General features: G+C 58.2%; 1 protein-coding gene across 3 annotated transcripts; it reads left to right on the top strand.

The window, feature by feature from the left end:
- The first annotated feature begins 1,528 nt into the window (after nt 1–1,528).
- On the top strand, nt 1,529–14,392 carry SIX3 (SIX homeobox 3). Of its 3 annotated transcripts, none has more exons than XM_081068315.1 (3): nt 1,529–1,788; nt 10,362–11,178; nt 12,968–14,392. In XM_081068315.1, exons 1-3 carry the CDS (start codon nt 1,698–1,700, stop codon nt 13,158–13,160), a joined length of 1,101 nt encoding a protein of 366 aa, XP_080924441.1. In that variant the 5' UTR covers nt 1,529–1,697; the 3' UTR covers nt 13,161–14,392. The 3 variants fall into 3 exon arrangements, with proteins under 3 accessions (XP_080924441.1, XP_080924443.1, XP_080924442.1); XM_081068317.1 differs by lacking the exon at nt 1,529–1,788 and adding an exon at nt 2,137–2,171; XM_081068316.1 differs by lacking the exon at nt 1,529–1,788 and adding an exon at nt 2,604–2,728.
- The last annotated feature ends 907 nt before the right edge of the window (nt 14,393–15,299 follow it).

The raw sequence follows: 15,299 nt of genomic DNA, 5'->3' as shown, positions 1-15,299 counted from the left end.
ACTCGGGGACTCCTTCGCAGCTCCCCAGCTTGGAGGGGAGTCAGTGAGATCTGCGTGGGACTTGAGAATAGGGGCTGTGAGAACTTCTCAATATCTCTCACTCACAGACACACACACACAAATGAGTTTAATAAACCAAATCATGCAGTTTGCTTTGGAGAGTTCTTTTGCAGACTATTTGCTATAAAGGGGACTGGAATGGAAGTGAGGGCAGGAGGGTGTGGAGCTGAGCTAAGATTCTTTTTGACGACTAAATTTAGGATAAGAGAGTGACAGGGACAAAATAAGGGCCCTCCCGCTCCTGGTTAGAGCTGAACGTTCCCATTCGGATTTACGAATCTCACAGTATCGAGTGGGTGTATCTATGCTCTCCACACCAGGCTGCTTCAGAACGCTATCTCCTAATACTAACAAATAACCCCTGTCAAAATGCCCTCTTCTGGGCGTCTCCAGCCCAAACGAGAGGAAGTTGAAAAGGTCGGCTTTGGGGTGGATGAGGTGCTCTGTCTCATCTCCAGGGCTTGACCTGAAGTCTCTCACCCAGTCGGCTCAACAAAGTTGCCCTCTCAGGAACCAAGTCCTTCCAGCAGGAAGCCCAGGTCCTGGAGGCCTGCTTCGTCGCTCGGCCCACTCGCCCTGTGTGTGGCTTCCTGTACATCTGCCGCTGTGTCTGGGGTCACTCCCACGCGTCGTGCGGCTTTTGTCTGCGTCTGGACCACTGGCTATGCACCCGTGCATTCGAATAATTCGGTCTGTAGACACTTCCTTTTTCCTCAAATTCTGCTGTTAATGTTCTTCTAATGCTCCCATGTGTACTCGCGTACAATTGCATGGACGCTTCGTGTACAGTTAGGTGATAGCTTAAGCCTGGGCTCGGTCGTGTGCTACATACGTGCCTCCGGAGTCTGCATTCCGGGGAGATGTGCAAATGCAGACTCGGAGTTTTAGGTGGGGTGCAAGGTTAACAAGATTCCCTACCCCAAGGCCCTCTAGACCTCTCCTACACTTTCATCTGCCCAGCTTCTTAACCTTCCAGGAGGAGGGAGACACTGCTACGTTCCTGCACCTTGCTCCCTTCCAGAAGAGTGCAAATAGCCTCTGGGACCTCTCAGGGTGGATTTTGGCCCGGCCAGACCAGGCCAAATGGGGGAAGAGGACGTCGCGAGGTCGCCTGGAGATTCGCGACGGCACTACTCCCTCCCAGGCAACCAAACGTCGCCCCCGGGAGCCTGGGGAAGGTGTAGCACCGAACTGAGGAGGTCGCGGTGCCTCCAGGCCAGTGACGTGCGTGTTTGCGGGCGAAACTCGGCTCAGATTCCGGTGAGCAGCGGTATTTGTAACTGGGAACTGGCCTGGGCCCGCCCCCCGGCCCCTCCTCCCGCCCCCGCCTGAGCGAGCGGAGCTCGGCGGGCTGCGGGAGTGCGCGTCCAGGTCACCCCCAAGCACCGTGGGGCCACACCATCCCTTAGAGCCTTTGGAGTGGCCTAGGGACCTGGAGCGACAAGGAAGAGTACCAAGAATGGTGGCCACGGTCGTCCTAGGTTTTACGCTGTCTCCCTCCCCCCGGAGCCGCCTTGCCGCCTTCTAGTCTCCCCAGACGGTACCAGGGAAGGCCTCCGGGGCTGGGGCCTCCGGGTGAGGGGTTGGGGGTGGGGTGTGCACGTGCTCGCCTGCGGCTGGAAACGGTTCTCAGAGGGATGGTGCCGAGACTTGTGAGCTCCTGGAATCCTGTGGGAGTGTTTTCTCGAAGCGTGAGAGAGAAAGATGAAGGCTTGCTGCTAACTTCAGGTCAGTTTGTTCGTAAAAGGCCATTGTCAGTAGGTGGGTGGGTCCGTCTGTCTCTCTTGCGCATTGCCACAAAGTGAGGCCACTTCTTTCCCACCTTCCGTGCGGCCTCCCAGGCCAAGCCAAAGAGCCAAGGCCCAGGGGCCCTGAGGCGTGGCGGGGTGATGCCCTTCATGTGCGCTGCGGCGCTCTGGTCCTCAGCCCAAGCTGCCCAGGTGCCCACTCAGGGTCAAGCTAGAAAACATACGCGGGAAAGGGGCACTCCAATGGCTACCCCACAACCTCAGCGCGTTGTACCCACACACCTGGCATCTCAGTGTCGCTCTGGCTGGGTATCCGGATTGGCTGCGGCGGGGGGAGGGCGTGGAGAGCGATGGTGAAGTTGGGTTGGTACAGGGTGGAGGTGGAGATGGAAAGAGGATCGGGGAGAAATCAGACTTGGTGGGGATGTGGGGTGGGGATGAAGCTGGGGCAGCCTCCAACCGGCTCTTGGCCCGCTTTGCGGAGGTGCGTCGGGCTGCGCGGTTACCACCAGCACCACCACCTCCTCCCCCACCCCACCCCACCCCGCACAGGAAAATAAAGCTAATGGTGTAGTAATTTAGGAGGGCGTGCGGGCTGGGCGACCGGAGGGAAGGCGGATGGGGAACGCGCGCCCCAAGAGCGAGGGCAAACAGCTGTAGAGGCTGCCTCATGCTCAGGCCTCCGAACAAGTTAGCTAGACTGGGATCCACCAGGTATTTCGCAGGAAAGGGGGTGGGGTAGGGGTGGGGGGGACTGGGAGAGAGGGGAAAAGAGTCTCACAGGAGAACAGCGAGAGGGAGGGAAAGAGAGAGAGGAGCGAGAGCGCGCGCCGCGCGGTTTAAAAGGAGACACTTACACTTCCTAATGAATATTTATCCGCTGCTGCTCCCTGCTCCTGGCTTCCCTTACCTTTCTGCAGGTAAGATCCTCCCCGCGCCCCAGCCCTGGGGGCCCTCCCAGCTCCCCCAGTCATTCTCGGGGCACCGGTGATCTGGAGGAAGCGCTCTGAGAGCCGGGGAGGGAGAAGAAGGAGGGTGGCTCCACTGTGGCTTCGCTTGGGCGCGGGGGCTTGCGACCCGCACTGCCAGGAGCGTGTGCATGGGCTACTTGTGTTGGGGTGGGTATGAGTGCGTGCCTGTGTGTGTGTGTGTGTGTGTGTGTGTGTGTGAGAGAGAGAGAGAGAGAGAGAGAGAGAGAGAGAGAGAGAGAGAGAGAGCCCGCGAGCGAGCGCGCCTATTTCCTGCGCGCTCTGAGGACATTTTCCGACTTTTCACTCGGACGCCCAGGATTTCTTGCCTTTGCCTTTCTCTGTTTACCCCTCCTCCCACTTCGCGTCCCCTCCGTCTCCACCACCCTATCCCCACCGCCGGCGGCTGCAACGCGCTTCTGCGGGCTGTTGTACAGCTAGTGCGGGCTCCCCCGGCGGGATCCCGGTCTCTCCTAAGACAGCGTGTGATACTGGGTTTCTGCGATAACCCCCATACAAAAGCCGCCCGGCCAAACAGTTCCCCGCCCCTTTTCCTGCAACCGACGCTCCCCCTCCCCCCCACACACACCCTAGAGTACCAGGGCCCACAACGGAGTTCAGGGCGATCGCGACCCGGGGGTACTGGGTAGAGCTTCGCAGGGGCCGCCGGCCCGCGGTCCTGAGCAGGGACCAGGAGCCCGAGGACACCCTGGGAGAGGGCGCCGCTCACCCCCGACCCCACCCCCCGCACTTCCTCCTCCCGCCCGTGCAGGCGCGAGGAGCACAGGCAATGCAAGGCAGCCGGGGAGAAAACTGGGAGGGGAGGGGCTGACGATATAACCCGAATTTTTAAATGACTTACCCGGCCACCTGTTGAGACTCCCTTTGGGGCCGGCCGGCTGCGGAGCTGTGCGAGGTGGACACACAAAACCAAAAGCCGAAGTTGGAAACAGAAAATTCTTTCTCTGGCCATGCGGGGTGTGGCGGGTCAGGCTCGCAGCTCTGCGCTAGGGTCAGGCGGCTGTAGAGCCAAAAGCAACTTTGCCAGCTCTCCCGTCACCCCAGAGCGCCCCTTATCCCACACCTCCTGGGCTCGGAGGCCGGAGGCTGGGAACCCGCGGACTCGGCGATCAGGGCCCAGCACAGGCAGTTGGGCTTAAGCCGGGGCAGGCTTTCTAAGACGTGCTCAGAAGTCAAGAGCAGCAGCGCCGCCGCCTCCGTGCGGCCTTTCAAGACGCGGTCGCTCCTTATTCTTGTGCCTCGGCCTCTCTGGTCGCCCCCGACAAAGCCCCCAGAGCATGCCTGCTCCCTTCTCTCTAAATCCCCTTCGGGTCATTGCTCTACCAGCACCGGGCCGCGCGCTTCTCCTGCCAACCGTGTGGCTCTTAAAGAGCCGCATCCCGCCCCCCCGCGCCCTGCGCGCTCCCCCGACCCCCGCCTCCCGCCCTTCTCCTGTGGATCAAGCCCCCCACGCCGATGCCCCGACCGTTGCCCGCGGACTCCTAGCCCCCTCCCCTCCCCTCCTCCCCTGAGCAGTTGGGCCTGGCTCTGGGGCCACAGAGCTGAGTTTTTACCTTCCGCCTCAGGTCCCCTTTCTCTCCGATAGCATCCACCCCTTGCTTCCCCTCTCCTACCTTTGCCCCTTAGATTGGTCAAGGCTGGGGCACCACCTTGCTCAGCACAGAGATGAGCCCTAAAGATCATCAGTTTGGGCTTAAATATGGGGATGGGGGTGGGATGGTAAATGGGGTGGGGCATGCCAGTTGAACTGGGGGAAAGAAAGAGAAGAGAAGATCAGATGGATTTAAAAGGCTCTGCTAACCCAGGGGACTACCAGGCCTTTTGGCAGAGGGTGAGGACTGGTTGGGTGCCACTCATTTCTAAAGGTGGCTGCCCTGGAATGGTGTCCCAAGGTTACCAACCTGGACAGCCTGCTGTGTATCTGAGGGGTTGTGGGCAAATGGGGGTGCTCCCATCTCCAGGAGGCCCAGAGCATGGCTCTGAGAGCAACATGCTTCCTAAGCCCTGTGCACTAATCCCGCCAAAAGTAACCCTTAAAAGCCCGAGTTGGGTCAACAAGGAGGGACCTTGAGAGACAACTATCCTGGGAAAAGGGCATCAGGAGAGGCGGCAGAGGCAAGAAAGTCTACTTTTTCAGAGGACTGAAGCACAATTTCTAATAGGGTTTCTTAATCCCATTGGTTAATGGGGAAGTAGTGATGGCTTTGCCCCCCACCCTTCTTCCCAGAGTGACTGATGTTTCTCTTCCTCTCCCTCAGGCCTGTTTTAGTCCTGGTCTCATCCTAGCATCCAGTTAGTCCTGTACAGGGTGGCCCTGCCTAGAAGTTTTCTTCAGGCCTCCTGAAGACTGGAAGCATGATTAAAGAGAGACCAGAGAGGTCATGGCTCTCTTAGGGGGTGGGCAGGGTAGCCAGTGGTACCTTGCCTGCCCTGATGCCAACTGTCATAACATTTGACTATGTTTGGGTCTGTGGATGGTGGGGACAATGACGCTTGAGGAGTTGAACGTGCCCACCCCTTCTCACATCCAAGCCTTAGCACGTCAGTTCTGGCTGTCAGAAGGGGCTCCCTGCAAAGAAGTAGGTAGCCCCGTGCGCAGTGGAGACCAAAGGAACTTGCGGAGGAAGGAAGATGGAAAGCTGACCCTCCCTTGGGCGTCTGCCCTCTGCCACCCTAATATTAGGTCAGATGTGTCTTTAAGGAACTGGGGTGACTAACTGATTTGAATTGGCCTTCTTGGGGTAGGTTTGGCCGTGCTCCTTTTGGGCTACAACCTGAGGCCACAACCCAGTCCCCAATCTGTATGGCTCCCATCCTCCATGACTCCCACCTCTGTCCGCTGGGCGGGGTTTGTGCCCACAGCCCTGGGCCTGGCGGTGAGAAGTGCGGTGGCCCAAGACAGAGCCAAACTCCTCTTGTTTGAGGATGTGGGGGGCGGAGGGGCCTTCAGGAGGCGGCGGGACTCATTAGGCAGAGCGGGGTGCCGGGAGGTGCGCGCCGCCAGCCCCGGAGGCCGCCTTTGAGCCGTTGGGGCGGCTTCATTAAGCGGCGCTAACAAGGCATACAAATGCCGGGCCCAGCAGCTTTCTTGCAGTGGCGAGGCCTTAGCAGGGCGCCAGGCTAATGAGGGTCACTCAAAGGGGCTGATCAAATATTCAAATTTCCCCGCACGCCGGGAACTTTTATGTGCGGAGAAAGTTGAGGCAACTGAGCTGTGTTTACTGTCCCAGGCGACAATTGTTGGAGCGCGGGTCCCCCGAGGCTAAGGCAGGAGGCGGGGGGCGTGTGGGAGGGGGAGCAGTTGTTGTTGTTGTTGTTGTTTTTCATTCAAAGGAAAGTAATCGGGGTCCTTGAAGAGCTTCGCGGCCTCCCCGCCTGCGTGCTGCGCTCCCCTGCGCCCTCCTCGGCTGCCCGCTCCAAGCGCCTCAGTTCGTAGCTTGTGGGGAAACCCAGACCTCTGGTCACTGGGCCGGCCCCCGCCTCGCGCCGTCCTGGGGGCCGGAAGGGGCGTTGCCCCTCGGGACAAACTAGCCTCACCGAGCTGAGCGAGGCCGAGCGGATGCAGCTGCCCCAGCCCTCGGGTCCCCCCCTCTGGAGGTTGGCAGAGTTCTTGGCTTTCCTGGTAACGCCAAACAAGGAGAGAGTGGGAGTCTCTCAGGCTCCTCTCCTGGTGGAGTCGTGAATGCTGGAGTTGATGCTGACATTTGTAAATAAATGGCCAGTAGGTCCTGCTAGAGAAAGACACTCTGCAGCCCGAACGCCCTTTCTCCTCGCATCACCTGTACGCTGTCCTTCAGGTCATTTGGGCCAGGATATAGCGGGGACCATGGTGACAATTTTGTGACCTCGGCCTATACTTGCGCCAAGTGCCAGATCTCGGAGGGTGAGCAGTGAGAGGGTGTGGGAGAGCTAAGGCCCGCGGGCTGACGTGCCCATCCGATCTCCCCGCTTTGAGAGTCCCAGGGTGCAGGCGCCCCCTACGCCTCCGCCTTCAGCGGTCCCCCAGGTTCGTCACCCCGTAGTCGCCCTGCCCAACGCCACGGGGGCCCAAAGCAAGGGGAAGGAGGCCTAGGGCCCGGACCCCGAGAACCTTATGCTTCTAACACCCCCCCCCCCAGCGCCTGTTGGGAGGCGAATTTGGGAGGGGAAGCTCTGGTGCTTCCCAGCGGTCCTCCCCACCCCAGCCCCCGCTCTGCACTGGGATCTGCACTCCTAGACCAAGACGCTGCCGAGCCTGCGGTCCCAGTTCCGCTAGGAGCCCGGCCAAGTGTCCCCGCCGAGGACCCGCCGCCCTGCCTCCCTCCTTAGCTCTCGGGACTCTGAACTTACGGGCTCCGGGTGGCGGGTGTGGTGCGTCCGGCCGGAGCAGAGAGGCGTTGGTGGCAACTGGACAGCGAGGTGGGCTCGGTGGGCGGCGCGGAGCTGGGCTTTACCGGGAGGCTCTGACAGCCTGGGCTGCCCTCCCGCCCGGCGACGCCCGGCGCTGTCCCAGCGCACAAAGCTGCGCGCTCTGCCGCCGCCCTCCGCCCTGCTTGGCGCTCTGTAAGCCGCTGCCGCCACTGGAGCAGGCTTGGTGCGGCGGGTCGGCAGGAATCCCAGCCGACGCTGGGGAAAGGGTGTTGCCGAGCAGAGTCTCAGCCCCACTTGCCTTAATTCTCCCTGAGTGACGATGGTTTTCGATTTCAGCGCTTTCGGCAGAGCCCGCGGCACCTGCCCAGCCTCCCTCCGGGGCCAGCAGCACAGCGGCGGGGAGAGACCGTGTCTCCCCCACCCGCAGGCGGGTGTTGCGGGGACGGGGAGGGGACTGGGTGGGTACACCCGCCCGCCCGGCGCCTGGGTCCTCGGCTCCAGGGGATGCAGTTTCGGGGTCACGAGCTGCTTTCAAAAAGTTGAACACAATATTCGGAAACCCACCCGTAGGAATTCTCCCCCCACACGCGGCACAATACCCACTCCCCTCCCCTTTTTCATTCCTTCCTCCCCCGCTTCCTCCTCCTGCCCCTTCCTCCTCCCACCCCTCAGCCTATAATCCTTCCCCTACGAGAGAAAGGGATCGGGAAGAAAAGATGAAGTGTCTGTTTTTGTGTCCCAACCTCAAGGCTCTTTCTGGGCGCAATGAACGACCGCCAGAGCTTCGAAGCTGAGCGGGAAAGGATGCATTGGCCGGGAGGCAGCTATATGGAGGGGAGAAGTCACCCCAAGTAGGCCTTGGCCGGTCTTCCTTTTGAGCGAATGTTTCCCGGCCTCCGTCAGCGGGTTTAGGACCAGTGATCGTCGGCTGCCTAGGGCTGAGTGGGCCGCTGTCTGCCCCCTGGCCCAGCCCAGAGCCTCCAGCCCCCTGCGGAAACTCCCCACCCGGCTTTCGCTTTCCGCGCCTGCAGGCCTGGCGCTGCGGGGGTCAAGGCGCAAGGAACGCCGAGCTCGGGGGTTAGGGTCTAAGCCCCTGGCAGCCCCGGTCGCGTTAGGTTTCACATTTAAAATTCTTTCTCCATCTCTCTTTCTCTCCTGCCTCACTGAGACCTCCAAAGCGGTGTAGACGCGGAGCCTCGCCCCCAGGTCTGCATCGGAATGTAGAAAAGATCTTTAAAAAAAAAAAAAGTTTTGAATTCCTCAATGATTTTTCTTCTGGAAAGGCAGCTTAGGATAATTATTTCAGCTTTATTGAGGGCAGATTAGTTGAAGTCTGGACGCTGCGTTTCAATACACGTTGTCCACGGGCCGACAATGTGGGCATTGTTGGCTACCGTGTGTGAACTCATTCAAAATATATACTTTCTAACGCCAAACCGAGTCCTGTCTAAATATACACCGCGCAGGAGAAAGACGTCTCTGACCTCGACAAATCTGCGTAAATCACACTCCCATAGTTACAGAAGCCTCACAAAGGGAGGCCCGGCTCAAGATGCTGATTACATCTTCTTGAAAGCGACATACCTTAGAATAAATACTCCTTCACGGCCTGCGGCCTGCAGTGGCCAGAGAGAGGGACAGCTATCTCCATTCTGTGGGCCTCTTGGGGTCTGTTTTGGGCTTTCCTTAGAGAAATTAGACTTTTATTATTTTTTCTTTACAATGTGAACAAGCAAGCAATTTGCAGGCCTCTATGCTTCTTTGGGGCAGCCTCCAAAGTTTGAGTGCCCTTCTGGGGCTGGTAGGCAGGCCCAGTGCTCCTGGGGGTCGGGGGTAGTGGGCTTGTCGTGGGGGCAGAGGGTTCCCAGGCTTCTCAGCTTCTAGGAGAAGCAGCTGAAGACTGGGGGGGGAACAAAGAGGCAGGCTGCTTTTTAAGATGGAAAGAAGTGTCCTGTTATTTCTACTGCTGTTTTGAAATGCAGGGCAATATGGCAAATCAAGTTTCCTTGACTGGGGCAGAGTAAAGAGAAGCTGGATGCAGTGTAGAGAAAGTTGGGGTAAATGTGGCCGTTGATCCGGGAAGGGGGACGCCAGGGCGGCTTCCTATCCCCTGGGTCCTGGGCTCCGGCTCCCAGCACCCGATGCCCCCCGAAATCGGAGATCCCCGGGCACAGCAACCTGCCAGACCGGGGTCGGCTGGCGGTGGGCCCCATGATCTCATCTCTTCTTTCTTCCTCGCCACTATTAGTGCTCACATAGGCAGAAAGAGGCTGCCCGACGCGCACACCATGTGCAAACCGTGCCCTGTTGGCTGGCCCTCGGCCTTCATGCAGCATATGTAGTCTCTCACCTCCCAACAAAATCACCTCCCAACAAAATGCCCCTTTTAATTGCTCATCCCATTCAACAACTCTATACCCATAGGTCTTTGAATTTCTGGATCAACTTCTTTGAGGAAGAAGAAAGAAGGGAACTCAGAGACAGCGAAGAAAGGAGAGAGAGAGAGAGAGAGAGAGAGAGAGAGAGAGAGAGAGAGAGAGAGAGACAGAGAGAGAGAGAGACAGAGAGAGAGAGAGAGAGAGAGAAAGTGGCAAGATTAAGAGTTGCAAAGATTTTTTAAAATTCCCTTTCTCCTTCTCCCTCTTTCCCTCCGCTCCTTCTCCCCCTCCCTCCCCCCCTTCTGGCTAAGTGGTAAAACCGTCCTTACGTTCTCGGTATTGATTGGCAGGGCTGACAGTGATTGGCAGCGGTTGCCGTGGCAACGCCACAACGACATGCCGCAGACCAATAGAAAAGCGAAACAAAATGTTTCAATGCTGCACTCACTGTGGATTTAGGGGAGATATTATGAGGCTGTTGTCATTAGGGCGATTGCTGTGGAATCGCTGAATCTTGACTCGGCGGTGGTTGGCTCTCGCTCTCTCTCTCCCTCTCCCTCTCTCTGTCTCGGGTTCGCTCTCTGCGCGCGCGCACCGGGCCGCTCTCCTTCCTCCCTCTCTATGTGGCTGCGCGGGTGTGTGTGTGTGTGGATGTGTGTAGGGTGTGGGTGTCCCTTACGCCCTTCCTCCTACCCCTCCTCCTCCTCCTCCTCCTGCTCCCCCCTCCTTTCCTTCTCCTCCTCCCCCCTCTCCTCTCCCTCCTCCTGGTCCTCATCGCCCCTCTCCTCCTCTTCCTCCCCTCTCTCTTCCTCTCCCTGAATTTTCTCTCCTCTCAGGTCAGTCCATGGTATTCCGCTCCCCCCTAGACCTCTATTCCTCCCACTTCTTGTTGCCAAACTTCGCCGATTCTCACCACCGCTCCCTACTTCTGGCAAGTAGCAGCGGCGGGACCGGTGCGGGCGGCGGCGGCGGCGCGGGCGGCAGCGGCGGCGGCAACTGTGCGGGCGGCGGCGGTGCTGGCGGAGCAGGCGGCGGCGGCGGCGGCGGCGGCGGCTCCAGGGCCCCCCCGGAAGAGTTGTCCATGTTCCAGCTGCCCACCCTCAACTTCTCGCCGGAGCAGGTGGCCAGCGTCTGTGAGACGCTGGAGGAGACGGGCGACATCGAGCGGCTGGGCCGCTTCCTCTGGTCGCTGCCCGTGGCCCCCGGGGCGTGCGAGGCCATCAACAAGCACGAGTCGATCCTGCGCGCGCGCGCTGTGGTCGCCTTCCACACGGGCAACTTCCGTGACCTCTACCACATCCTGGAGAACCACAAGTTCACCAAGGAGTCTCACGGCAAGCTGCAGGCCATGTGGCTCGAGGCGCACTACCAGGAGGCCGAGAAGCTGCGCGGCCGCCCACTTGGCCCGGTGGACAAGTACCGCGTGCGCAAGAAGTTCCCGCTGCCGCGCACCATATGGGACGGCGAGCAGAAGACGCATTGCTTCAAGGAGCGGACTCGGAGTCTGCTGCGGGAGTGGTACCTGCAGGACCCCTACCCCAATCCCAGCAAGAAACGCGAACTGGCGCAGGCCACCGGCCTCACTCCCACACAAGTAGGCAACTGGTTTAAGAACCGGAGGCAGCGCGACCGTGCCGCGGCAGCCAAGAACAGGTCAGTGACAGGGCCCGCGGCCTGGCTACCGTCTCCGGACCCCGGGAGGGGGAGAGGGGTTGACATGGGGGCGGGTGGGGCAGGGTGCCATCGGCTGCTGAGTGTGCGAGAAGCCGCGACCCCCTGGCCAGTTGGACAAAGTTTCCTCTTGCCCAGACGTGCGGAAGAGGGGCGCGTGCTGTGGTTTTACCGATTGCTTTGCTGGAGAGAGGCTTTGGTCAGGGTGGAGAGTGTGTATGTGTGGTCCTGAGTGTCCACGGTCCTTGGTCCGGGCCCCGGGAGCCTTAGCCCTGCACTGCAGCTGCACCCGAGCACGCCTCCTCAGCCTGGCGGTCCTCAGGAGCCTACTGACAGGGAAGGAAGGACAGAACACTCCTTGCCATCTGGTCCTTATTTCCATGCATTGCACAAACCCGAGGAAGAATCTACAAATGTCAGGGAGAGGAAACCGAACCTAGGCCCCTGCCACAAAGGGAAAAGGCGGATGGCCTCATGCAGCCAGCCTCCTTCCCATAGCATGGCAAGTTGTATGACCTGGAGCAGGAGAGCCGGGCTGGGAGTGGAGAGATCCTGCGCGCGCTAGCCCTCCTGCCCCAGCCAAGAAACATCCCCTTGGCCCACTAAATTGTGAAGTGAGCAGGAGCAGTCTCTATATCTCGCAAATTTGCTACAGAATCACCAAGTTGTACCGGGGTTGACCCGTCAGCTGAGCTGGGCCTGGGGCAAGTAGGGAGAAAATAACTGGAGGGAAAGATGGGGAAAGGAGAAAAGAACAGGGATGGAAGAGAGAAGTGAAGAAGTTCATCAAGGTGAAAGCCTTAATGGGGAGCCTGTGTCCCTACTCCGCCTGGATAGGCGCTAGGCCTGGTGTAAGTACACTGGGAGCAGGACCCCTGCTGCTGACAGCTTCGGGGGCTGGGGGCTGGGTGTGAGTTGCTGGAGTGAGTGAGTGAGTGTGTTTGGGTTTAGGCGGCCCACGCCTGAGCTTTCAGTCCTCTCACCGGCCTATGGAGGCAACTTTTCGCCTGACAGGGGGAGAGCCCAGGGCCAGGGGAAGGCCTCCTTGTGGAGGGGAGTCAGGGACAGAGGTTCAGGCAGCCGCTGTTTGACCCGTGAGACGGGGAGCAGGAGACTGCTCTGCGCTCCCCTCCTGCCTTCTCCTTTCCCTCTTTCTCTCTCCCTCGTCTTTCCCCACTTTTCTACTCCCAGCGTCTGCATTTTCTCTTACCCCGGTCCTGCGCTCTGCGCAGGGATCCTGAGAGCAAAGCCAGCCGGCCCTGCCCCGGAGAGGCGGTGGGTGAGCAGCCCGCAGCTCCCGGAGTGTGTTTGGGGGGCCTGGGGAAGGAGACACTGAGGCGACGGAGCCGCTCCTGGGCCAGCTGGCTCGGTCTGAAGAGTCCCAGGGACCGGGGAGGAAGAAACACCCTGTCTTCCCCTCCCCTTCTGCTCATTCGGGTCTCTGCATCTTTCCCTGCGTGTGCCCAGGGGCCAGCCCCGAACTGAGAAGCCTTTAGAAGCTCGAGGGAGCCCTGGGGAGGGACACGAGAGCCAAGTTCCGTGCTGGGGAGGCTCTGCGGCGCTCAAGGAGCAGCCGGGTCCTTTTTAAGGGGAATGCACGCAGAGAGCGGAGTCGGGGGCGGTGGCAAAGGGCGCGCGGAGTGGGGGAAGCTGGGGAGCCCCGCGGGCGGCAGGCCCCGCGCTCCTGGCGGCGCGGGCTCGTAGGCGGCTTGGCAGAGCCTGGTGGCGCAGCCGCTGTGTCAGGGCAGGCGCCGCTCTCTGTCTCCCGCAGGCTCCAGCACCAGGCCATCGGACCGAGCGGCATGCGCTCGCTGGCCGAGCCCGGCTGCCCCACGCACGGCTCGGCAGAGTCGCCGTCCACGGCGGCCAGCCCTACCACCAGTGTGTCCAGCCTGACGGAGCGCGCGGACACCGGCACCTCCATCCTCTCGGTAACCTCCAGCGACTCGGAATGTGATGTATGATGCCCAAGGCCGCCCTCCTCCCCCTCCTCATTCGCGCCCTCCTCCTTGCCCTCTCTTCCTCCTCCGTCCCCAAAACAAACCGAAATCAGGACGCACAATCACACACACACAAGTACACACACACTCCTACCCCAGCCAAAAATATATAAAATCCAAGAAAAATAAATTGAACGCAAACCATCAATAGCCCCCAACTACCAGCTACCACCAACACCACCCCAAAGGACCGCGACGCCAACAGACAGTCACAAATGCTGATGTTTCGGGCAGAAACATAAAAGAGGTGACAGTTGTATACTTTCTAGGACAAGCACGGCTTCTCCTTTCGGTTCCCACGGACCCGGCACCCCACCTGCATGACGATTTATTTGTATCTGGGAAAATATTCTCTCTAGTTTAAAACGATTTAAAAGAGTCGACTACAAAAAAAAACCAAGCACCACTACGATGACAAGACAACAAAAGCAAAACAGACAAAAAGAAAAAAATAAAACCGCCATCTCTGTTCGGAATTTGTTTTAAAAAGAAAAAGAAAAAAGAAAAGAACTCCTGGAGAGGGAAATAGCAAATGTTTCTCGCCTTTTGTTGCTCTCTCTCTTTCTTCCTCTCTCTCTCTCTTTCTTTCTCTGTTTTTAAGTCCAAGTATTGGTCAAACAAGATGCAATCTTCTGTTTTTTGTTCAGCAGACAATCATTTTCTTCGTAAGCACCTTTTTCTCTCCACTCTGTCACTGCCTGTGTGGGTACTGGTTATAAATGTGGAAAAAGAATAGTTATGACTGTAACAGATTTTTATTTTTATTTCAAAATTTTATATGAATTATGTATATCTTAATGATCGGTCATTTTCCCAGTTTGTAATATATGTGTAGAAATTGCCTGTATATGATATTGCTTTTTCTCCTCCCCCTTTCTTTCTTTCTCTCTCCTTCCTTCTTCCTCCTTCCCGCTCACCTGTCTCTTTCCTTTTTGGGGTTCTCCTCCCACTCCGTGTTCCTGGCGCTGACTTGGCAGTCAAGGTGTGCTTGGAGGGCAGGGTTAGGAAGAGGGACCCCGTCGATAGCGAAAGCGGAGGGTGAGACCGTAGTATTCTTATGCAAAAGCTATTTCAAGTATTTCTTAGCTGCTTTGGAGATATCTCTCACTCCCCGTAGGGCGCTTTTACTGTTATCTTAACTGCGTGTTTATCTATATGTAAAAACTTTCTAAAGCAAATACAGTATTCTCCATTTTCTTATCTCTCCCCGAGACTGGTGTTTTTGTCCGCCCCTGAGCCGAAGCCCTGGGGTGCAGTGATCCGGCCTTCCTTCCACTCCAGCTACGCAGCCAGAGCTGGGGCAGAATTTTAAGGCTGGGTCTGAGCTTTTTTCCTGGAGGAGGGTGGGGGGAAATGGGAACAGGCCCTTCAGAAAAGAACCAAAGCCAAAACCTGACAGAAAAGGCAAAGAGAGTGCAGAAGGAGGGGGCCAGTTGCTTCAGCGGGAGCTGCCAGGCCACCATCCCCAGGAAGTGTAGCCTGCCGCGGCCCTTGTGGGTCACTGGGGGAGTGTTTGGCGTCTTTCGTTGTTGTCGCCATTTTTTTAAGGGGAAACATACAAAGTCGCCAAATCCAAGCATCCAACCAGAGCGGAGCTGACAGGTTTTGTATACTTTTTGGGGGGGTGGGAGTTAACTGTAGCCAGAGCATGGAGGAGGGTAGAGAGAGCAAGCAAGGAGTAGTTTAAGGAGTTTAGGGCCTGGAATCAGAATGAACTCCCTTCTCACCAACCGTGTGCGCGTCTGTGTGACTGGATGACTTGCCTTATGGGTCTCCACCTATATCTTTGAAATTTCTTCCCGACTTTTGGGATCAACTGGAGTCCCTCGAGTTCTTAAGATGTTTCAGAGTCGATTTACACTTCAAACTGAAAACCAAAAGAATCACCTCCTTTTGCTAACCAGGTTTCTGCTGGCCTCAGGCCTCCCGGCCCCCCGGAGCAGGGCCCCCACAGTTTCCTGTGATGGCATAGCTGGTGGCACCTCTCCTGCTCTGGGCCAGGCTGGCCTGCACCCAAGGAAGAGCCAAAGAGGTAATTTCAGAAAACTTGCCTTCCCTTGAAAGTCCAATTTCCAAAGCAAGGAGGATTAGGGAGAAACGTGC

Source organism: Rhinolophus hipposideros (genome assembly GCF_964194185.1).
Source record: "Rhinolophus hipposideros genome assembly, chromosome: 12".
NCBI classification, from domain to species: Eukaryota; Metazoa; Chordata; class Mammalia; order Chiroptera; family Rhinolophidae; genus Rhinolophus; species Rhinolophus hipposideros.
The sequence above is the reverse complement of the archived record's forward strand: the minus strand, read 5'-3'. Positions and strand labels throughout refer to the sequence as shown.